The sequence below is a fragment of the Cyrtonyx montezumae genome, unplaced genomic scaffold (genome assembly GCF_038088225.1).
Source record: "Cyrtonyx montezumae isolate F1298 unplaced genomic scaffold, pur_monq_1.0 scaffold_0, whole genome shotgun sequence".
Taxonomy (NCBI): domain Eukaryota; kingdom Metazoa; phylum Chordata; class Aves; order Galliformes; family Odontophoridae; genus Cyrtonyx; species Cyrtonyx montezumae.
In genome coordinates, this window is record NW_027071824.1 from 37,091,350 (window position 1) to 37,114,901 (window position 23,552).

At 36.8% G+C, this 23,552-nt stretch overlaps 1 protein-coding gene across 2 annotated transcripts in view; it reads left to right on the forward strand.

The window, feature by feature from the left end:
* Positions 1-23,552, forward strand: part of ZDHHC14 (zinc finger DHHC-type palmitoyltransferase 14) — a 101,400-nt gene that overhangs the window by 38,369 nt on the left and 39,479 nt on the right. For both annotated transcript variants that reach the window (XM_065732630.1, XM_065732639.1), the window contains exon 2: positions 15,721-15,881. In XM_065732630.1, the coding sequence (XP_065588702.1) occupies positions 15,721-15,881 (161 nt within the window). The remainder of the gene's footprint in view (positions 1-15,720; positions 15,882-23,552) is intronic.

Genomic DNA, 23,552 nt, shown 5'->3' on the forward strand with positions numbered 1-23,552 from the left:
GATAACACTGGGATATAGTTTTTCCCTGCCAGATTGCGATCATTAAAACTGTAGAATTATGACATCTTTATGTATAAAGAGCCTCTGAAGTGTAGTCATCTCTTTAGCTGTTTCTCTATTGAGTGGAAAGAACGGCTCCCTGGTTGGTGACTGCACTGCTGGAGCGCAGAAGTATTTGTCAGATGCTGAGGTAGGCTTGCCAGTTAGCTAGGAAGGAAAAAACAAATAAATTAATTTTTATTTGTAAGAATTGATTTTCAGGATGCTTCCCTGGACAACTGTCTTGTAATCTGATGACTTCATTTTACCATGAACAAGGCAATTCTTAAAGGCTGCTTTTCATGCGTTGCAGCTGATGTGCACAGCAGACACTTTGAATGCTAGTTGGGAGTTCGATTTCTTTACAGACAGTGAAGTCCAGTTTGTGCAATGAGCTGTGAAGTAAGATTTGGATCATTTCCTTAGTCATTCAAATCTTACTGTGCAGCAAGTATGGCTTTATGAATAATTTTAATAGGATTTATTAGTATCTGTTCTTTTTTTTCCTTCAGACATTTTGGCTAGATTATTTGATTCTTCCAGGTATGGTGTTTATGTAAAATGCTTTAGGGATTGTAGCTGTGCCTCATAATATTGCTGTGCGATAGTTAATACATTGTAGTGAGGCTGTAGTCAGTCCTGTAGTGCGTCTCAAATTGGAGTTGACAAAGTATCAGTTTCTTTGCTATAGTATGTTTACAGTTTTCATGAAAATAAATCCAGATCTTTGAAGAGTGGTGACCAAACACTTACTAACATTCTAAAATAAGAAACAAAGTAAGAAACAGACAAAACTAAAAGACCAAAAACACAATCTTTTTAAAAAGCCACAAAACTTCTTGCTCCAGCGCATTTTCTGCTCTTCATTTTTTCCTTGGGAGGATATCAGTCGGGGCTGTTTCCTAGTTCACCATGTAGCTGCAAAAACATACGTGTCAGCACAAGGGAGGGGTGGAAATGGCTGGTTGGGATGAGAGGAAAAGGAGCTTAAGCTGGCACTGTCAACAGAATTCTTCACTGTCAGCGTGCGGGTGGAGGAAATTGCTTTGGTCTATAGGGACTACATTTGCTCTTCATGGTGGTAAACAGTTAATACTTGATGCCTCAAGGCTCAGATATTGTAATTCAGGAATTTCTTGGTGTTTTTTATGAAGACAATTTCTTGGAATATGTATATTTCTCAAAATCATTGGTTTCACTTGAAAAGAAAATAATTGTAGTATCTCAGGAAACATTTCCCCTCGCTCCCCACTGCCCTTTCTGTAAACCTGGTCTAAAATGTTTGACAGACACATGCTGACTGTGTTTGGAAAGAAGCTATTGCTAATGTATCCATCAACATCAGATTTCTACTTAATGTACTAGCAAACCTTTTAAGTTTTTGTCTAAGCCTGATTCAGTTGTTTTTTGTTTTTTGTTTTTCAGAAAACACAAATTTATAAAGGACAAATACCCTGCCTCTTTAGGAGGGGCTGAAACACTTCTGGTTTCAAGTGTTTTCTTTTTTTGTAACCACAGTATTTTTTTCTGAGACAACTAGTAATCAGAATGGTAACATATGGAATTATTATTTCAAGTTTTTGTTTTTCTTTCTTAAGTTTGTTCCTATTGTACAGTGTAAGCCAAGCTGTATATCCTGCAAGCATTTGTATTTCAGTATTGCCTGAAGATTACATCTGATCTGCTTGTTGCTTGGACACTATTTTTGTACAACAGAGTCCAAAACAGTGATCAGGGTACACTGGCTGGAAAAAAAAAGAAAACGAAAACAAACAAACAAACAAACAAACAAAAACCAAAAAAACCCCACCAAGATCCATAGTCTTATAGTTTGGCACACTTTCACTTGTGTCCTGGATAGGTATACACTATATAAAAGTGAAGGGAAAATATCTGGATTGACTTTGCTCAAGGTCACACAACAGTTTCCTGGCTGATCAGAGAAGCGAACATAGATTCCTGGTCCTGTTCTATCCTCTGAACTGCCTCTGACCTTTCTTGTAATGGGCTTCTCTTAAGTTAATCCATCTCCCTTTTGAGAGAAAAATAAATATTACTTCATCACCCAAAATTGAAGTCCAAAACTTACATTCTCCACCCTTCAAAAGAGACAAAAGAAGCAAAAATGGATGTTGTATTTAGCAACAGTTAGAGGACACAGTATTGTTTGTGCAATACTCGTGGAATCTCCAGAGATTCTTTTCTAAGAACAGAAAGGCTGAGGAAGTGGACTTGCTGGCATTGTGTCGAAGCAGCTGGAGGGGATTGGCTGAACTACAAGTATCTGAGTATGGAGTAGGTCAAAAAATAAGGAATGCTTCTTTGTTGTTTTGAAATATATAGCATTAGCTATTTTTAGCATGAGTGGTATAATATGATACACAAAACAGACATGATTGTAATGTAGGATATGCACAGGAAGCATGCAAAGAACTAGTGTTTAAGCCATATATTTGCAATACCTCTTAAAACTTGTTTCTGTAATCCAAGCAGTTTCTTGTACCCATTTGACTGTGAAAGGCCACATCTGGCCAGCTGTGCTTCCAGGGCCTCAGTCTACACTTTGCTTAATCTTGTTGGCTTTCCTTAGCATGGAGAATTTTCTTTTTCTTGGTCTTAAGAGCGTGTCCACAATTCGATGTTTCGCTTATAGATCTTCCAGTTATTGTGGTTATGTGTGTATGCATGCTTCCTGAAAATGGAGAGAAGGGAGTTAGTAAAGGATGAATTAATATATCTTTCTCAAAGATTAGACTTAAATTGGCATCTAGATCCTACTGCAATCAGTAGCGATTACGTGCCTATACTCTGTTTTTCTTAAACTGTGACCCTATCCACATTTAGGGTAGGCTCAGAGAATAAGTGTTTACATTTTTTTGATCACTGATACAAAGGCAGATGAAGATGCTGTGAATAATTATTACTGCTATGGAGAAACAACACAGTGCACTGACTACAAAGAGTGAGATCTGTCCTGTCCAGGGGATATGCACGAAGTTGTTCATACTCTTCTGTGTAGTCATGAGCCTGATACACAGGCCTGGAACTCTTGGTTAGCAGATGTGGACCAATTATTTCATTTTAATGGCTGTTAATTGCTGTTACAACAGATCTGAAAAATTGTGGAGAGCGCCTCTCTTGGTATTTCTCAGTACAGGAGAGGATTTGGGCACCAATAACAGGCCTCATATGCATTAATGACTGTGAATTTTAGTTCCAATAATTGGAATTCTTGTTGGGAACAAGATGAGTTGTACCAACAGCTTGGCTTTCAGCATGCTGCTTGCATCTCTGAGACTTGTAGCTTTTATAAATAGAAAACTGCACTCTCCACTCTTGCATCTTTACTTCAGTTCCCCCTCCATCCCCAGTATTTTCTGCATGTTTTAAGCAATTTAATAGAAGGTTAGTATGTATTTTGGGCATAGATAGCATTCATGCTGTTTTGCAACCCAGGACAAAATGCAGTGTTTAGAATTGTAATTAGCATACATTTGAAATATTAATTTCTTACCAGATCACTGCGTGGTTTAGGATCGTGTCTGTTATTTTTAAGCCATGTAATCTTTAGCCCTTTTTTCATCCTTTCAACAAAATCTTATTAGAATCCTTTGTCCGCTAGTAAGAAGCTTTGACTCCATAGACAAAATGGAAATGTATCTGACACAATGACAGACAGGAGAAAAGCATGGAAGTGATCCAGTACTTAGAATAATTTGGTTTATTACTTTAAGAAAGATTTGAAATTAAAGAACAAAACAAAACAAAAAAAACAAACACATGAATTCAGTACCCAGTTCATCAAATAAGAAGCTCACTTGACTGGCATTGCCTCTGGACTTTGCTGTATTGACAGTGATAAGATTAATTTTTCAGTGTGTCTTAATACTGGTGAACCTTTTGAGTTTTTGACAGTCTATAGGATAAAGGTAATAGCTAACATGGTATTATTTAATCAATATGAACAACAAAGTTTTATTTTCAAGTGTAAGAGGGCAGAATATTTGCTCTTGGAGGAAAAAGTGCACATAGTATTATTTAAACTTGTAATGTTTATGAAGTTCAGTGGACCTGAAATTAGATTTCCAGCTGTGTTTTGATTTAAGATTGCTTGTATGACACTCTGTTCTTCCTCACTCTTCTTTCTTTTCGGTTCAGTTTTTTTCCTTCCCAGACAAAGCAGAGTATTGGAATAAAGAGTATAGTACTTTAGTTGCAAAGCAGAATATTTACCTATGCTTTGAGAAGAAAAGGATTTTTGTTTATACTTGTGAAAAAAAGTGTTGTGCTCATGGTCTATATTTTATTTGTAAATAGAAAATATTTCTGCTGCTGCCCTGTCATATGTGTCTTTTGTACATTTTGCATAATAACATATTTGTGAGAATTTGCTTAATGCTTGTGTACACTAAAAATTATATATACTGTCACTTTTGATATCTGACATACTGTGTTTTACAAAAATGTTTTAGCTATGCGTTGGTGGCCTCAGGATTTTTCATATCAGTGTTACTTTCAAATGACAACCTGTAGTAACTACTACATAGATGAAATGAAATTGATGAAAAATCTGGTCTTGATGGAGACATATTTGGGAGGCACGTAGTAAATATGAAGTTATCCTAAGATTTTTTTTAGTTCCAGAAACAACAATGACACAACAACAACAACAACAAACAAATGACCTTGACTTTCACAGTATTTGACATACAGATTCCAAATATCTTTTCAGGTGTGACATCTAATGTGTGCATCTATATAGTTGCTGCTGTCTGTGTAAAGCTTTCCTACATATATTGAGACTCCCTGTAACCGTGAACATTGTGTGCCAAGGTCTCTGCTTTCTGAAAGTAGATAGACAGAATATGGTATAAATCTATTATGATGGACCTTCACCTAGGAAAGCTGTCAATATATGAGGGGCAGTGCCTGACCTCTCCTGATCTTTGTAGTCGTGCTTGTGAAGGCACAAGAGAGAAGGAGTGGGAACTTGCTGGACAATTACCATTTCATATAAGCCAACTGTTTTTAGTTGCAGTAAATGAATTATAAAATTAACAAAATAGCTATGTTAATATCAATTAACTGCTCCTTAATCATCAGTGGCTGTTAATAATTAATTTTATGGAATTACCATTACATTTCTTATGCTTACATGTAAGACTTGAGAGGTGATCTTATGAACGTTTATAAAGGTCTTAAGTGTGGGAGTCAAAGAGACATGGCCAACCTCTTTTCAGCGGTCTGTGGAGACAGGACAGTGGCCGTAAACTTGAGCATAGAAAGTTTTGCACCAATATTCAAGATAACTTCTTCACACTAAGGGTGATAGAGCACTGGAACAGGCTTACCAGGGAGGTTGTGGAGTCTCTCTCTGGAGATACTCAAGACCCACCTGGATGCCTACCTGTGCAACCTGCTGTAGTAACCCTGCTTTGCAGGGTGGTTGGACTAGATGATCTCTAAAGGTCTCTTCCAAGCCCTACAACTCTGTAATTCTGTAAGTATCTCTGATGAACTTTGCTGTCTTTCAAGGCTTACTTTTCTTAGCCAGCCTTAGAGATCACATTATGTCACTTAGAAAATCATCTGCGTGTCAGTATGGATAGTGACAAAATCAGTTGTCTTTCAGTGGGTCTTGGAGTTGTAATGTATAGACAATAACAGATTACGCAATTGAAATGTTGAAAAAGTTAAAATTTCTTGTTGCAATGGATATGATAATGAAGACCTTCCTCACTTTTCATCAACTTTTTGGCAGTTTGATGAAAGTAGATGTTAAATTAAAGAAGTAACTGACACTTTGGAGAAAGGGTAGTAACTTATTCTGTGCTCTTGGTTCACTTGACATGCAAATTTGGGTTTTGTAACTACTGAACAGAACTGCAGGAATAACTCAACTAGAAAAATTTTAATGAAATACTAGAAATTAAAAAAAATCCATAGGAGATGATTTAAATATTTAGGTGCAAGAGAATTTTAAATGGAATGTTGAGAAGCAGTGCAAAAGCTGGACGTTTCTTTATTGTTCATCTTCAGGTCTTGTATATGCATCAGCAGTCAAAATATGTAGCTTCTGTACATCAGCTACCTGTAAAGTACCTGTGGTTCCTAAGCGACAATTTTAGGAAGAATATTATTCTTCTAAAGGTGGCATTTTTTTTTTTCCTGTTGAGCTTTCCACAGAATATGCTGTGGTGTCAATGATTTTGATTCTCTTTCTCATTTTAAAAGCATTTCTTTTATAACTTCTGTGTGTTTTTCCATTGTATGTTGTTCTTGGTTTACTGGGGTTATGAGAAAAAATGCTAGGAAATGTTTTCCACATTTAAACTTCATAACTCTTGATGAATTATATTAGCATTCAGGAAGGGAATATGGAATGAAAGATTTCAGTCAGTAGTTTTTGTTGGAAGTGTCTGTTTTCTATCTATTTTTAAAACAACAGAGAAAAATGATGTGATTAAAGCCACTGATTTTAAATTTGAATGTGCTTGTTTAGGTTTTTTAAGCGCGTATTTAACATAAAAGTCTTATGGAGCATTTTATATCTTTAAACAACTGTCTTTAAACAAAAGAAAGCTGAAAAATTCAGATGATAAATATTTCCGTACTCAGTGCAATCTTCCTTTTCTCCACACATTTCTGGAGATAATGAAATGCAATGAGATTGCTAACGCTGGTGACTTAGAAGCAATTTTGCAAGGTACAGTATTTCTTAGTTTTAATGCCTGGATTCATGTGACTTATGCCCCAATCTCAGATGTAATTCAAAATAATAAAAGACTGTTAGTAGTTTAAATTACATTGCTAACCAAAATACTTGCAGCTTTATGTGTAGGTAAAGCACTGCATGCATTACTACTTCCATAACAGAAAATATTTGCCTCAAACTGATTTTGCAACTTATTCATGTTTAAACTGACTCATTTTTTTAATATATGGATAGCTGGCACTGCTTTGCCATAATGTGCCAGTTGGGTTTTTTTTTTCTCTAAATCTGAAGTAGCTTGCGGTATACTAGTGTGATCGTCCACTGAACACTTAGTCTGGGGTAAGACAATATCAGTGATGCTGTCAGCATGTTGTGGGGAAAAACCTGAAATGCCATCCTCTTTTAAAACTCACTGTTTGGGGAAAAACATGCGTCTCTGAAGTACTGCAAAGCCCAGGCTGGTAGAGTCAGTACAGATACGCCTTTAAAGACCGTCTGAAGGAATCACTGAGTAGTAGCTACTTAACTGCTTCTTTTGGAAGAACTCAAGTTTAAACTCTTCTGATTTTTGTGCTGCTCCTTGTTCTGTGCTCCCAGTTGCTTTATTATTTATAACAACACATTGAATATATGTAGTATGATATGTGTATGGGCAGGATTGTCAATCCTCTATTTTTTATATTTAGTTTGTGAATAAAGGAGCCTCAGGAAGTGCTGTATCTCAGCTCTGATTTCCAGTGAAGTGCAAAAGCTTCTATTTTAGTGCATTTCACTGAGTGGTTGAAGCTTTAATACCTTTTCCCCTGTGTTCTAGACTGTAGTTATTTTTTGGTGTTTTATGGAAAAGATAGTATGCAGAAATGTGAGGGGAAAAAAACACAGTTAAAATAAAAAGCCCTGTAGGACATTGGATCTGATGTTAATTGGCCTTTATGAAGTTGTCTGGGATTTCATTTTATGGCTGACTTACAAAGTACTTGAGTGCATCTGAAAATGGAAGTTCAACTCATCCTGCCTGTTGTGTGTTCCTACCTGCTGACTGGCACTCATTTCATCACTTAGTAATGTTGAAAAATAGCAGGAAATAATGTGGTGTTTTGTATTTTTTTTTTCCAGGAAGAGGAAGGAGCTGAGAGCAATTCCTTTGTTCAAAATAACTTGTCTTGGCCTGCTTAGTCCCCATTGAAGGGAAGCAATAGTAGAGTGTAGCCACAGGATTACACTTAAAGGTCTTTGCCCTCTAGCCAAGAGTTAGGCTTTATCTCTCTCCTAGACATCACAAATTGTGCCGGGCGAGTACCAAGTGCTACTTATTGAAATCTCAGCACCTACTGTCTGGTAGCAGCTTGCTTGTGGAAGTTTTCATTTCCAGAGGATTCAGTGGAAAGCCACCTGGAAGTTTGTTTTCCTTCAGGGCCTGTGTTTGTGGCACAAGGCATTTCCCTTTGTTTTGGCCTGTTTTTTTGTTTCTTTTCAGAAGTACTTAGGATTAACCAGATGGTTTAATTAAAAAATCACACAACAGGAAATAATAAGAAATAATAAGGAAGTTAATAGGGTGCATAACAGGAAAAAGAGTTCTATATGAGCTGTTTGAAACCACTTGTGAGCTTGTGTGTGAAGTAGAATTTGTTAATTGCTATTCTTTTACTATGGAAACAAGATCTTTTGCAGCATGCAAAAACAGAATTAAAGTACAAATGCATTTCTATCTTTTTAAGTCAATCAATGAGTAGAAATTACATTAAAGGAAGTCTCCTTTAGCTTCATGGTTTGAATCTCCACTTTTTCGAAGTTTGTCTTTCCAGGATATTTCATTTGCATTGGTTCTCTATTAAGAAACTGCTTGTAAGAGTCAGGCTCTTGATGTTGCAGTTAGTTAGCTATTTCCCATTTTCTTACTATCTGAAATTTCTGTCCAACAGTTGATGGAATCTGTATTTTAAGAAGTTGAGTTCAGTGAAACAAAGAAGCTCCTTCTCTGTATCACAAAGTAAAATATAATTGCCTCCATAAGAGCTTCAGTAACCACATCTGTTTTGCAGGCAGCCTTTTTTTGTTGTTTTGCATTATGTATTTTATCTATCCAAGCTTTGAAGCAGTACAGTGAATCCTTAGAGGTGATTCATGCAGTAATGAAAACTTGAGAGGTCATGCAAGGCTATTACTTTGATTGTTGCACGTCTGCTGTGGTAGACCCATAAGACCTTTACTTGTACAGAGAGCTTGCATTTGTCTTATAAGATGTCATAAGCTGCACTACTTGCTTAGCTTCATCTAAGCTCTTCCATCCAAATTCAGCCATTCTGATTTAATTGTTTGTGTTCAACAATTAAATGAATCAGTGCTGCTTATAGTTCCAATGTAGAGTTAGTGGTTTGAGCAAGGGGGAGGGAGGTCCATAAAGTCTTTCATCCTCAGACATTGCTTATGTTTTCAGTATTAAAGATCAAACTCTCAGGTTTTTACATGAAATTTGAAGACTGGCTGCAGAGCTTTTGCTATTTGGGATAAAATTATGGAACTATTTTTCTCAGATTTGAGAAAACTTCTGAAGTACTAATTTTATAAGGTTTAAGTTCATGCTGTTATGTAATCTGCATGATTTCATCATATTGATCTTTATTAAGTAATAATTTGTAGGTGCTTTAGAGGCTGTACTGCTTATGTACACCATATAATTAATGTTAGTCTGTATGTGTTCCCACTTTAATGCTAATTAAAAATTATTTTTAAATTATGTGGCATTACTCCCGAGCAATATAACAAATAGAGGAACTAATGTACATTCAGTATCTTAGAGTATAGATCAAATAGCATTGCGTTCAGACAAGGTTAAATGCTTCTTGTTTGGAACCATTCAATAGATTCATGTATTTATGATTAGGGTAAAAAAATATTTGTTTTTTACACTTAAGAATTTTTTTTAATCTCTTCCTAATTCCTTCCTTTCCAGATGTAATTATAATTTTTTGTTTGTTGATTGTTGTATTTTCAGTATTCTTTACATGTTTGCAGCATTTCAATTGCTAGGAGTGGTATTTGTTGGGTATTTTATCAAATAAGTTTTTGAAACTGATCCTTCTGAAATGAAGGTATATGTATAATCAGTTGACCAGAGAAACTGCGGAGTCTCCTCCTTGGGGATCTTCTTAAGCCACCTAGACATAGACCTGGGCAGCATCCTTGGATGGCCTCCAGACTCATCTGACCTCAGCCTATCTGTGGTTCTGTGATACTACAAAATGGTTTAAAACACAAGAATAAAGAAATAAAATTTTAAGCATATTTCAAATTCCAATGAAACTAGTCCCTGGTTTCCCTTAATCTATCAAAAATTTAAATAGGAATTATAAAGGTTGCACAAAGGTATCAGGCAGATGGAGGAAACCAATGCAAAACTTCTCTAGCTATTCTTCTTATATATTTCATGTAAAATTGCTTGGACTAATATGTACTGAAATTATATCACATGTTTTTTGTGTCAAGAGCTTCTTGTGGAGAATTAAGCATACTCTAGTTGATGCACAGCAAATTGTTTCCCACTCCTGCTTTCTTGTCATGTATTTCTGAAGAGTTTCTTCACCTTAACATTAAAATAAGGTCCTCTCAAAAGAGTCGTTATGATGCTGGATGTAAAAACTTGCATCCCAAGAGTACTGACTGAAGACCTCATACCTTCAAACTTTATGATCAATGTTAGATTATAGATCTAACATTTTTTATAGATCTATAAAGAAATTTTCTTGTTCTTTTTCACTTGAAATTACAGTGCAGGGAGGTGCAATGAAATTAACTGCTTTAGATGGTGTAGTTCTATGTATTTAATATTTTAAGATAGCTCTGTCATTTTCTGTAGTAAATTATTTTGTCAATCCTCTTATATCTGTTTGCATTTGATTTTTACTTACCATCTTGACTGTTAACAGCAATGTCTGTACCAACATGTTTTTTTCTACAGAAATATGCTGTTGTTGTGGCATGGGTGAAACTAGGAGGGCAGAGAAGAAAGGGAGATGAGAGGAAAGATGGGCTTCTTGACACTTGTTAGCAGTCAGTCTGTTAACATAAATGCAGCCTTCATAGCAGAAGTGTGAAATTTCTTGAGTAATGTCACCCAGCCGTCTCATGCTGAGCCACTCTACAAGATGAATTCTTGGGTTCCGTCAGGGGCCTGAGGGCTACAATAGGCCGTAATAAGTCTCACATTGGGTCTCTCCATCTGCATGTGTTCAAGAGCTCTACTTCAGCTCAGACTGGGGCCTTTAGTGCTGCTGGGGCATATGTTGAGCTGGAGACTGGTATTTCTCTGGCAACAGTCATGCTTGTGTCTGGCCATGAAGCCTCTTGATCCAGACCTCAGCCCAATTGCTGGCCTGACTGCAGCTCAACTTCATCACTGTGATCCTGCCTGACAGCTACCAGACCTCATCTAAACTGTGGTAAAAAACAAGGCAAAATAAATAACCCTCCAAACTCTATAGCAGTAAAACTGTTTCACACTGATCATTCTTTTTACCTCCATTTGTCTTCCAATAGTCTTTGTCAAGGGACAGCCTTCAAGGTTCTTTCTATGCCCTCATATTTTGCTCTTCCTCACATCTTCTCCTGTCTCTCGATGTTGTGGTCTGCATGCACATCTTCCACTGCTTTGAACTTGTCATTAGAAAACTAGATTATAAGCCATTTTTGTTCTCCTAGTCCAGAGCCTGAATGTGCTTTTGATCTAACTATATAGGCATTCTCTTGCCATCTGTAAATTGAAAGAGATGAATATTCCAAAAGAGGCAGCAGTCTGAATGAAAACTTCACCGACTGCTGCTAATCTTGAAGTCTCCTTTCTCTATCACAGCTTCCCTTTCCTATTGTGGGTATTTTTTTCTCCTGCCTTATGCTAACAACCCGTGCACATGAAACTTTTCCAGGAACATATGTGATTTGTCAGAGACAGATTTCAGTGTGATGGTATAGTTTTCTTACATCTTAGTCAGCTAACTTGGCTCACAAAAGACGTTGACAAAGATATGTGTTGACATCAAGTCAGAAGATTAGGACCAGGTGGCTTTGAGCAGTGATGCTGTGGAAGTGAAAGGGAGGTGAAGTTGAGAGAAGCCATGAATAAGAGTGAAGGACAAGAAAATGTTTTGGATTAATTTAAGGAAAACAACATGGTCTCAGCTTGTAACATATGAAACTGAACTCGGTGCATTTTTTTTTCTCAGCATTGGACAGCACCCATGCACTAATAACTACCACTGTGTTAAACAGACAACACCTGCTAAACAGATTTCAGTTGATATAGGAAAATGGTCAGTTAGTAATTTATTTTCATGGTGCTCACTGCTAGTGCTACTATACTTACTATCTTATGCTGTTCCTGGAATGTGTATTTGTTTAATACCTGCTCCAAAGAGTTCTGTGTCAGTGAAAAGCTTGATACACAGCATTGTCGGTCTCAACAGCCAAAGTTATCCAAAAGGATAGCCAAAGGATCTCTTATTTTCTAATTATACTAATTGTGATGGCTATATCTTTGCATAAAATCTGTATTTTTATTGATCTACCAGCTTAGCAAATGTTGTGCAAGACCTCTGATTTCACGGATATAAAACCCATCAGTGAATAGTGATGACTGTGAATTGTTCAGGAAAGCCCTTGTTTCAAGGATGGACCAGAAGTAGGCCTCTTTCATTTTTCCCTTTTATAGCGAAAGAGCTTGAAAATGATAGGATTTTCAGTATACACTCACTTAATGCAGTTACTACAAGTATTTTTCAGCTCTTCTTGGTAGCCACAGGGAGCGTGGTTAACCAGTTAAGAGGGCTGCTGGCTGACGAGAATTACTTTTTTTGCTTTTCTGCATCCTTCATTTGCAGGCATGATACTTGATAATTATCTCTTAAATGCCAGTATGTTTTTATTTTTATCTAGCTGTGACAGACTAGTCTTCCAACAGATTTTATTTCCCTCCTACACTCACGCAAACTTTCACATGATGCTTCAAAAAAGGATCTGAAATGATGGGCAAAACACAAAGCTGATTTGTTTAAAGCCTTAATTAAAAACCTTATTAAACAAATTGAAAGTTGAGGTTGTAGTACTGGTTGCTATGTGAAAACCAAACATTGTTCTCTGAGAATGCTATTTCCACAATAGGATTTTAGTGGAATCTCTTGTCACATAATATGGCCTAAAAAAACTTCTGCTCCAGACCCTTCACAACTTCATTGCCCTTCTCTGGACGTGTTCCAGGACCTTGTAGTATAACTTTCTTGTAGTGAGGGGCCCAAAACCGAGCACAGTGCTTGAAGAGTGACCTCTCCAGAGCTGGATACCGGAGGCAATCATTTCCCTGCTCCTGCTGGCAATTCTATTTCTGATAAAAGCCAGGATGTCATTGACCTTCTTGGTGACTTGGGCCACAGCGATTGATTATATTCAGATGGCTGTCAGCATGTAACCTGGTCAAAGATGGAGATCAATCTGGTCAAGCAGGACCAAGTTCCCAAGTTCATGAACCCATGCTGTCTAGGTCAGATCCCCGGGCTGTCCTGAACATTACCTCTTATCATCTGTCTTTGTATTTGTTCACACTTGGTTATTATTGCCAAAGGTCACGTCTTTCATCTTTTCTGTTGATGTAAACTGCTGTAGTGATTCCAAGTCATGTTTGTAAAATTCAGAGTTATACCCTGAAAACACCTTTAGAGGTGTTATTATCTTACCATTTGGTGAAAAGTGTACAGTGCTTTGGGAATGTTTTGTCATCACTGTTGGACTGCAGTTTCAGCGAGACACAGACATTTTCCGTTGTGGTGAAGTCATTCCTTCACAGCAGTGCAGGGCTCTTACAGTATTTCAGCATAGGAATTGGTTCTTGCTACCAATACTGTATGATAATAATAGATAAAACAAAACACTCTACTGTTGTGATGGCTTCTCAGTTTCTGTTCTTTGTATATCCCTGAGATGTTTCAGTGTGAATGCTTAGGTGGAAGACGCTGCTGTTCTTATGTCAGTATCTAAACTGTATTGCACCTGCCATGCTACCCTGTGATTACCTCCTGGTACCTTTCATGCACGTATAGCTCTTGTTTGGTCAACAGACTTCAGCACAGTTGCAGTTCCTTTGATATGTGTAATGAATAATACAGTAGAAGAATAATAACAGTACTATACTTAGTGCTCATTAATGTACATGGTCCCTCTCATCCTTTTAATGATACACTGCAAGAGCATTTTTGTACTCGTCTGAGCATATTACAGTAGTTTTGATTTCTGTGATCCTTTGTGGCAAGGAATAAATTGAGCAGTACAATGTTTGTGTGCTGTGAAAGCTTCTGTTATGTTGTTCCTTCTGATTGGCTCCTCCAACATTAAGGAAATGAGGCCTACAAATACCAGCTGCATCGCAGCTTCCTTTAGTGCTGATTTCAGGGATCTAGCTTTTGAAAATGGGTTTCTGAAAAGTGTGCATATTGAAGTATGTTTCCAAGCATTTAAACACTCTTTTCTGTCTGTGAAGCCAGGCTCCACCCTCGTGTATGTTCATGTAGGTTGAAAGGATGATCAGTCACAGGGGGGACGTGATGTGCTTTGTAATGCGTTTTGACTTGCTGCATCCATTATACACAGTGTTCAATTAAATAGCCAAGTGCATTGAGCAGGGTTGTGCAGGGTGATCAATGCTCAGTATGCTGTAGCTGATAGGAGAAGCGTTTCCATTCTGTCCCCATCCTGTCAGCTGAAGTGATAGCAGTGGAGTTGTCATTGTCATTGCTTCCTCAGAGTTAACATCACAGTGAGGATAACACATGGTGTAAAAGCTGGCACATCTGAATCATCGTTTAAGGCAGCATGTAGAAATAAGGAGGACTATGTTAATTAAACTTGATTGATACCTAGAAACTGTAGACAAAGCCCTAAGGCCTAGAACTTAATGGTTTTAGGCTTATTTAGGTTTTAATTTCTCATGCAAGCATCAGAAAATAAAGCAATTTGTGTTTTGTCCCATCTGCTTAGTAGAAGAGCTGTGAATAAAGTTTTCAGACTGTGTTTCTTGGTATGACCCAACAGTGATTAATTCAGATTAGCCAGCAGTATACTGTGCAACACCTGAGCATTCATACAACCTTTTGCACAACCATAATGAGATATTTGTATTTTGTTGTTGTTTAGATTCCAATGCTTCTGTCCTTTCTGGTTTTATTACATGTGAAATATAAAGAAAAAATGCTAACTATGTTGTAATCCTAAAGCCTGTAAATGTGTAGCTACAGAGCTGGTGCTGGTAAAGAACTGTTGATACTGCCCTAGACCAGCAGTGCACTATCATTATAATTACTTACTTTATAAATGAGCAAGTAAGTTCATTCAGCTGCAAGAAATTCATTTAGAGAATCAGCAGGCTTAGGGAAACTGTCCATGGTATTATGTAATATTGATACATAGTAAAGCTGCTAGAGGAATGTACCACAGGTGTAAGTTCTTATGCACTTTCTTTTTGATGAACTGTAATTTCACTTCATAGATTAACGTCTTTAGCATAGATGATTTCCTCATGTTAACAGCTGTAGTTTTCATTGCTGAATGTTTTTAAGATTGCTTCTTTCCCTGCCCCTCCCCCCAGTATTTCCTTCTTTCCCTGCCCCTCCCCCCAGTATTTCCTTCATGTAAGTGGGTAGTAGATGAATAAATACGGGAGCTCAAGATATCCTGTAAGAAAAGATTTTCTGATGTAAATGCACGTATTGCACTTTAGTGAGATTACTGTTGTGCTGTTTGGATACTGTGCTACACAGATTGAGAAAGTTTAGAAGTGTCATAAACAAGTAAATAAGAAACTTCTACTTTCAGAATTTTTTTTTCTGCTTGAGAAAGTGAATTCTTGATCTGCATTTATAATTATAAACAGTTTCTGAGAACAAGTTGAATTATTTGTTGATGGTTTTTTTTTCCTTTTCCAGCTGTCCGTATTTATCAGAGAAGATTACACCTGCAATACCTGCAATTGGTGGGATACTTTTCTTTTTCGTGATGGGGACCCTGCTGCGTACTAGTTTCAGTGATCCTGGTGTCCTCCCACGTGCAACACCAGATGAAGCAGCAGATCTAGAGAGACAAATAGGTAACACTGAAGGTCTGTTTTCTCCTAGCTTTCCTCCCAAGGGTTTCTGTGCTATGTGAAGGCGATGTGCTGCTCTGTTCCTGGGAGAAGTTACTCCTATCTTTCCACAGTAATTGTTCTGGAGTTGCTGTGTCCAATGACACTGCAGTGATTCCTGTGGAAAGGTGGTCGGTCAACTCTTCAGAAAGACAGTAAACAAAATGCTGGCCCTGGAGAGTAATAGTTATTACTGCGAATACTTTTCAGCAGGTATTGTAGAACTCTTGCTGTAGTGTCCAAGAGAATTTTTAAAGTGTTTTTGATAAGAAAGCTGTTGTTGCCAAAGTTATGAAGTCGTACATCTTTTAAAGTAATGTACCCTCAGAGTTTAAAAGAATTTAATTAAATTATTAATTATATTATGAGAGGATCAGATAAGTCTCCATGTTAATATACAGTGTTGCAATTTGATACAGTCTGGGGAAGGCTGTACTTTAGTAACTAGTAAAATGTTAGTATTTTTTATCTTGTTAAAGCCAGGACAATTAAAAGAGAGCTAGGTTTTAATCAGGTTCATTTGTCAAGAGAGCTGTCAACTTAATTCTAATTGTGGAGTTTCTACAGCTACACTAAATAGGTGGCATTTGCTATCTAGATAAGAAAACCTCGTGAATTTGCAGACCTACTTCATAAACAGTATTTGCTTATTTGTTTTTTGTTTTTGCTAAGCAACTAACAATAACAGTTGCTTTAAAATGATAGCCACTAGAAATCATCTGTTCTGAAGCATTTCAGAGAGATCCTCACCTCACTCATATAATTGAAAAGATAGGTACCAGGTATACCTTACGTGGTCCTTGATGTTTGTACAGTACAGTGTTTTGTGTTGTCTGAGGTTTGTCTGCCATGACAAATAATTTTAATGCTGTAAAAGCAGAAGCTAAAGCTTTTTGTATGCCGACACATATAATATATGAATTTGAGAGGTTTACTTCGGACAAGTTTTTGTATGGTTCTCCAGAATAAATATTCTCCGCAATGCATTGGTGAAACTGACTGTAGGGCAAAGTCAGTGGTTTAGAAATACTATATTACACGGTAGGGTTGATTTGGTGTACAAAAGGAGCAGAAGTTCTAGTTTAATTTCCTCAAAAAGCAGATGTCATTGGTATGGATATGACACTGAACCATGCTAGTAAGTGGAAATGATGAGAGAATTCTTGTCAGTACAGAAAAATGTCACATTAACATGGCATTTGTTTGCTTAAACTTGAATGCAGATATGATGTAGATATCCTGAAGCTATGCCCCCCCATAAGAATATTCCTTTGTCTAACAGATCTCTTGAGATAAAACAAAGAAAAAAACGGTGACTTGAAATCATTAATTGAAATCTTTATGAATCTTAAACTCAGAAGAAGGATAACAAATTTGTTTGTAATAGCTTCCATACTTTAGTGGTTGTTTGAATCTCATGATTTCATTCTTTAAAAAATATGAACTAAAATCTGTTTCAGAAAGTAGTTGTTGGAGGAAGAAGAATGATATTTCTGGAAAGGCACATGTTGTCTTTGTTATGAATTTTTTTAAGAAGTAGGATTTCAAAACATAGTGATGAGTTTATTGGTTGTCACTATAGTAAGATCATTTTATTTCACCAGGTTTGGAGTGTTTGAGCACATCTGTTACAGTATGCTAACTCATAGAATGTAAAGGTGTCTGCATTAACAGCACTTAGTATGCTTCAGTGAAGCAAAGTAAATGCATTTGCAGCATACTACGTGCAGCAGCTATTTTTACTTGTTCCATGTATTCTGTGCGTGGATTTGAGACTTTTGGAGCTGTGTAATCATGTAGCAGCTCTGTTTGTTGAACTTAAGAATTTTTTTTCCTGTGATTCATGAAGGCTGACGCATGCAGTTCACCAGTTTTTATGGATTTGGAATAGATTTCAATGCCAACAGCACTTATTATTGGCAGACACATTTCTGTAAGAAAACCTGTATTGCTTTTATACTTGGACCAATTGTGCAGTATGGAAGCAAGCCTGTGAGGGAAGAAGGTTACATTTGGTCAGTCATGACTTAGTGTTGGAAGAGTACCACGCTGTACATAAGATGCATGGAAGTACGCTGTTAGATTCTAGACAACCCAGATAGCTCAATTCCAATGGGTGAATTGGGATATGGCTCTTTATATTATTTAAAAAAAAGAACAACTTTGGTCAACTTGGTCTTTATGAGCATAAAGAAGTAAAATCAGAAATGGAGGAGCATTGTGAAACTATATTGTCACTGTGGTGGAATGTGTTTGTACTGAGAAACTGGAGTTGCGTACAAATACAATGAGTCCAGTCCTCTTCTGTGTAACAGAAGAATTGCTAATATTCTCAGAACCCAGCTATGTGGAAAATGGCTGATAAAGTTCAAATTTATGTTGGAAAAAGTAAAAAAAAAACAAAAAAACAAAAAAACAAAAACAAATTCTTAGGAAGACTGATTTGAGAGCTTATTTTTTTTTCAGCTTTTGGCAGTGCTATCACTGCAAACATTTTTCAGAATCAAATACCAGCTGCATAATGTGCTGCACAGAAGTATGTAAGTTGATACAACAGATAATGGCATTACATTCAGAGATGAGAAGGGAAGAGTCAAGAGGAGTGAAAAAGCCGTCTTGAACTGTGAGCATGTGGGGAAAGAGTAATTTCTCTCTCCATTCTCCTTTCCCCCACAAGATTTTTCTTGATAAAGTTATTCTGTGTAGGAATTTTTGAAAAGAGGATGGAATTCAGACAGACACGTTCATTCCTCTTTGTATAATGAAACTATTGCAACTTTTTAGATGTAGATTTGTTATAAAAAAGTCCTTTTAAAATTGCATTTCCTGTGTAACTACTATAATTGCTGTGACCATTCTATAGCTGTATGTGGTTTTAAATGTTTTGATTTAGTAATGCAATATTTGAAGAGCAGGGGATGTTTGTCAGTACCCTGTAACAATTTATGATTGGCAGGTAATTATTTTTATTAGATACCTGAAATTATAAGACTATCTTTCTAATTGAATAACCTCCCTTAAGAAGGAACGTGTTCCCTTGAAAAACGTAGATTTCTGTAAGTCTGCCACAACAACTTCTCCGGATTATTCCACTCTGGTAATTCTAGAAGTCCTATTTTTTCTCTCGTTGCAATGAAGTGCAGGTAGGCTTTGTTTGCCAGTCACCATCTCTGCTTGTATATTAGAATTTAATTCCACTTTTGCCAAATTAAACATTTAAAGGTAATTTAGAAATGAAATTGTAGCAATTTTAAGTGGTGATTTAGAAACAAATGTAGTCTTCATCTGTTTCTCCTGCATAAAACACATGTGCACCAACTTACACAAATGTGTGTATGCATGTAAGTTGGCTTTTTACTTTTTCAGAAGGGCAACTTTGTGTGGGATGCTGCAGTGCCTTATCAGAAATGATTCCCAGTAGGTAGAGGCTGTAGCACTGTGGGAGGACACTGAGTAGATGCTTGCACTTGCTAAGCTTGTTCTAAAACAGAACTAGAAGGAAAGACAGTTGTCTGGGCCCATTGACCAACTATCTTTCTTTCATTTGTTATATTAACAGATCTAGAATAATTTGCAAGTCTGTGAATGTACAGCAGAATGGAAAATGACTGTAGTAGTAAATGTTGTTAAAAAGGAGGCACAGCCTTGTATTTTCACTGTGCCAAAATGCTATTGATTTTCCAAACTAATAAGCTAAAGGGAATAAAGCTTCAGAGACAAATTGTAATTTCATTAATTTTCTTTCCATAATCCCCCGATTAAGTGAATGATATTGTGTTGTGAGGGAGAATATCTGAAGGCTCTTAAAAAGGCAGACATTTGTGGAGAACATTTCTTTAAGCATATTTCTTGGCTGAAGATAGGAACTCATGGTTGGTTAGAAGCAATCTGCAGTCACCTCATGGTACTTCTTACTGCTGGGCTTCAGTTTTGTTTTGTTTCTTCTTTGACAAAATGTACTGAGAGTAATTTAGTTCTACTATAATGTGAGAACCTTGTAAGGAAGTATATATGATGAAAAATATATTAGGTGAGGGAAGCTATCTTAACTCCTGTTAAAGTAAGAATAAACTTATCGTTGCTTCCCCTACTGGAAAACAGGTGTGCTGTATAAAAGCAAGCAGTCCTTAGTTTAGAAGAGAAAGTCAGATCTGATCCTTAGAAATTAGCTACCTACACTGATGGCTGACAGTTGAACTATAGAAAAATACTACCTGTAATTTCTTAAGCTGTTTCAGAAGTAATAAAATCTTCCCAAGGAATGGGTGACTTTCACATCTGAATTTGAGAGGAACAAAGAGGAGAATAAGAAAAGATGGAAAGAATAGTAGTATTTAGGTGCTGTCTTATGTTGCCTGCCATCTCTGTAGGAGCTTTTTCATTTGTCATTCTTTGAATTTCTTGAGACTTAATGAGGAATTAAGGAAAATGAAATTAAAAACTGTTAATGAAGGTGCTGCTGGAATATTCCAGCTAGTTATCTGTCAGAAATAATAAAGATGCTACAGTTGAGGGGAAAAAAAAATGCAGAACAAAAACTTGTATAGTCTATTCTTTTTATGTAAAGCAGTTCATCTTTTTAATGGAAATGCACCTTTTCAGTAATTGCATATAAAAATAATGATGGTGGTCTGCAAAAAGAGATTGCAAGGCAGTTGTTCAAGTATAGCTATTAGGATTTAGCTATCTTGCTATGACAGGTATTTTTGGGGACTATATCCAGCTGCTTTGTGAAATGCATGAACATTCTGTAGTCTGTTAAACATGCTTTTGTTAAGGGATTTCCCCAATTTAATCACAGCGAATGAATATTTCAGGGTTTTTATCCAGTATCCATATATTCAATTCTTATTTGTATCTATGATTTTTGAATTGGCTTTGGTGTAATAGTCACTTTAGAGATTTTATGATGTGCAGTATAATTCTCTATTCTTACAGAGTGGCAGAAGTACAAACAGGCTATGAAAATTATCTGGATGTGTTCTTGTCCCCATTTAAAGGATGAAGTATTTTGAATGCTTTCTAGTTGGCATGAAAAATGGCTTAGATGTGTTATTTTCATAATCCTGTTCCTATAGGCTTCAGTGAGCTTATAGAGATGCAAAAAGAATTCAAAAGGGGAAGATAAATGTTTCATGAATAGTAAAAACCTAGACAGATAAGGCAGAAGGCAGCGCTCGAACAGTGCACTTCTTGTTATGGGGTCGTTGACACAGAAACAAGTCACCATGGGTTGTTCCAAGAAGTTCTTTTACTTGCTGGTGTTTCTCTGCTCCAGCTGTGGGAACGTGGTGATCATGTCCAGAATTTTCTATTCAGATATAGTACAAACAAGACTTTGGGTTTTTTGTCCCACAGACAAATAAAACAGCCAGTGGCTTTTGCTCCAGGCTTTTCTCAAACTCTGAAAGGAGTACTCCATTGCATCAGGGTTTGATTTAAACTTGGATCTTTACTATAATGCTTCTAGCTGTCGATAGCTTTTGTTTCCTTTGGGTTTTATTCACATATTTTTACTGGCTTCTGCTTATGTAGTTCCCTCAGGAATAGGACTGGAATTGTTTCCCAGATGATTATTAAGTTTAATTTATTACTTTCTTATATTCTGGAGGGCAGTGAGGGAAAGAGCATTCTTAGCATTTGATAGGCTGAAAGAGCTGGGCTGTTCAGCTTGACGAAGACAAGGCTGCCAAGTAACCTGACAGCGGCCTTTCGCTATCTAAAGGGGAGCTACAGGAAAGAAGGGGCCAGACACTTGAGCAGGGTGTGTGGTGATAGAACAAAGGGAAATGGCTTCAAGCTTAAAAAGGGTAGATTTAGGTTAGATATAGGAAAAATGTCTTTTACAGTGAGCCTGATGAAGCATTGGAACTTGTTGCCCGGAGAGGTGCTGGATGCCCTGTCCCTGGAGACTTTAAAGGCAAGGCTGGATAAAACCATGGGGAATCCGATCTAGCTGTAGTGTCCCTGCACTGTAGGGGAGTTGGACTAGATGACCTTTAAGGGTCCCTTCCAGCTCAAAGAATTCTGTGTTTTCTCTGGTCCAGAAGGCTGGCACCTACCCATTCTAAATTGTTTTTTGTGTTGCTGACAACTTGAATAGTTTCAGGAATTCACTGTAAAAATGTAGATTTCTGTTAATTCAATGAAAAGGCTTCTGTGTGTGCTTAATATGGATCCAAAACTACTGTAAAATATCTAAGCTGCCTACAGCAACAACAGCACATTTTTAAGTTTGAAATCTGTTAGCACGATTTTAGGAAGCGCTTTTAACTTATACACAACATCCAACACTGAGATGGGCTGTTGTTTCTAAGGGAACATGAAAACAAGCAGTGGATGTGTACAGAAGGAATACAAGTGCCCTGATATATCCTTGTTGCTTTCCATAACCTACAGCTTAGGGACTTCTAAGATTAAAGGCTATACATAATTTTATAAGGGGTTTTTTAATGTCTTATTTTTACTGAAGCTGATGAAACTATGAATACTGCTGTATGTTTTGAGTTTGCAAGTTAGACAAAAAGAACTACTCCTTTTTAAGTGCTGCCTAATAATTTGACAAAAAGTAATTCTTTTCCTGACATAGAACAGTTGTCCCTGTGCCTTTTTTCTCTTCTAATTTTACATTTTCTATCAGTCATCTCTTCTCAGGCCTGATAATGCCCAGTTTGTATAACCTTCTCTGGAATGTAGCCTTTGATCATCTTTTCTACTTTACTCTGTTTCTATTCAATTTCTCCTATTTCCTTTTAAGAGGGGGACAGCAGGATTTTGTAAGTTTTCTGTATAAAAAAACATTGTGCGTTAGAGTATCACCAGCACATCAGTTTCCTTTCCTTCCTTTCAACCACATTTGAGTATTGAGCTGCTTTTCCATTGTAGAGGTCACAGTAATTCCAAGATACTTTTTGAAAGATTCAGTGACTATTTGCAGGCTATTTATAGTAAAATAACCAGGGTTATTTAGTCCTGTATCTATGACATTGCATTGTCAACACTGAATTTCAGCAGTCTATCACTTGGAATTTTTGAACCTCTTTGCAGTTAGGATTTTTGTCTCTTGTAGCTCATTTAGAGCAGTCTTCAAAAACTGGAAAACATTTATAAGACAACGTGCTTCTAAGTATGAAGGTGGAAAGGAATAACCAAACTCAGCATAACACACTAAGAGTTGTTTGTCTTGGCTGGTTAGTATTTGTTGATGCTTAAGACCATCTTTTTCACAGCTCTCCACTTTTGTTTCTTCTGATACATGCAACCTGATTTCTTTAGAGTCTGTGAAATTAAATCTCTGTGACCAGCACAACATAGTTGTTTCGTGGAACTGCTCAGTGGTTTTAAGAAATACAGCTCACATATGCAACTTGGGTATGCTTTCCTTTCTCTCCAAAGGTGGGGTACCAGTGGAATACCTGGCATTGCATGCTTTAAACAATATTCTTAAAATCTAGTAAAGCTACGTTATGTGCCAGCTAAATCTTTCTGCAAGCTTTTGTGCTGTATATGCTTCTTTTCTTCAGCAAATCACTGAAGGTTACTTCTGTTTCTGTAAGTAGGGATACATTCCACACTTAAGGATGGTGATGCAGTTCTACTTTTAAGAAAATAATGTGCAACATTTTCCAAAGTCAG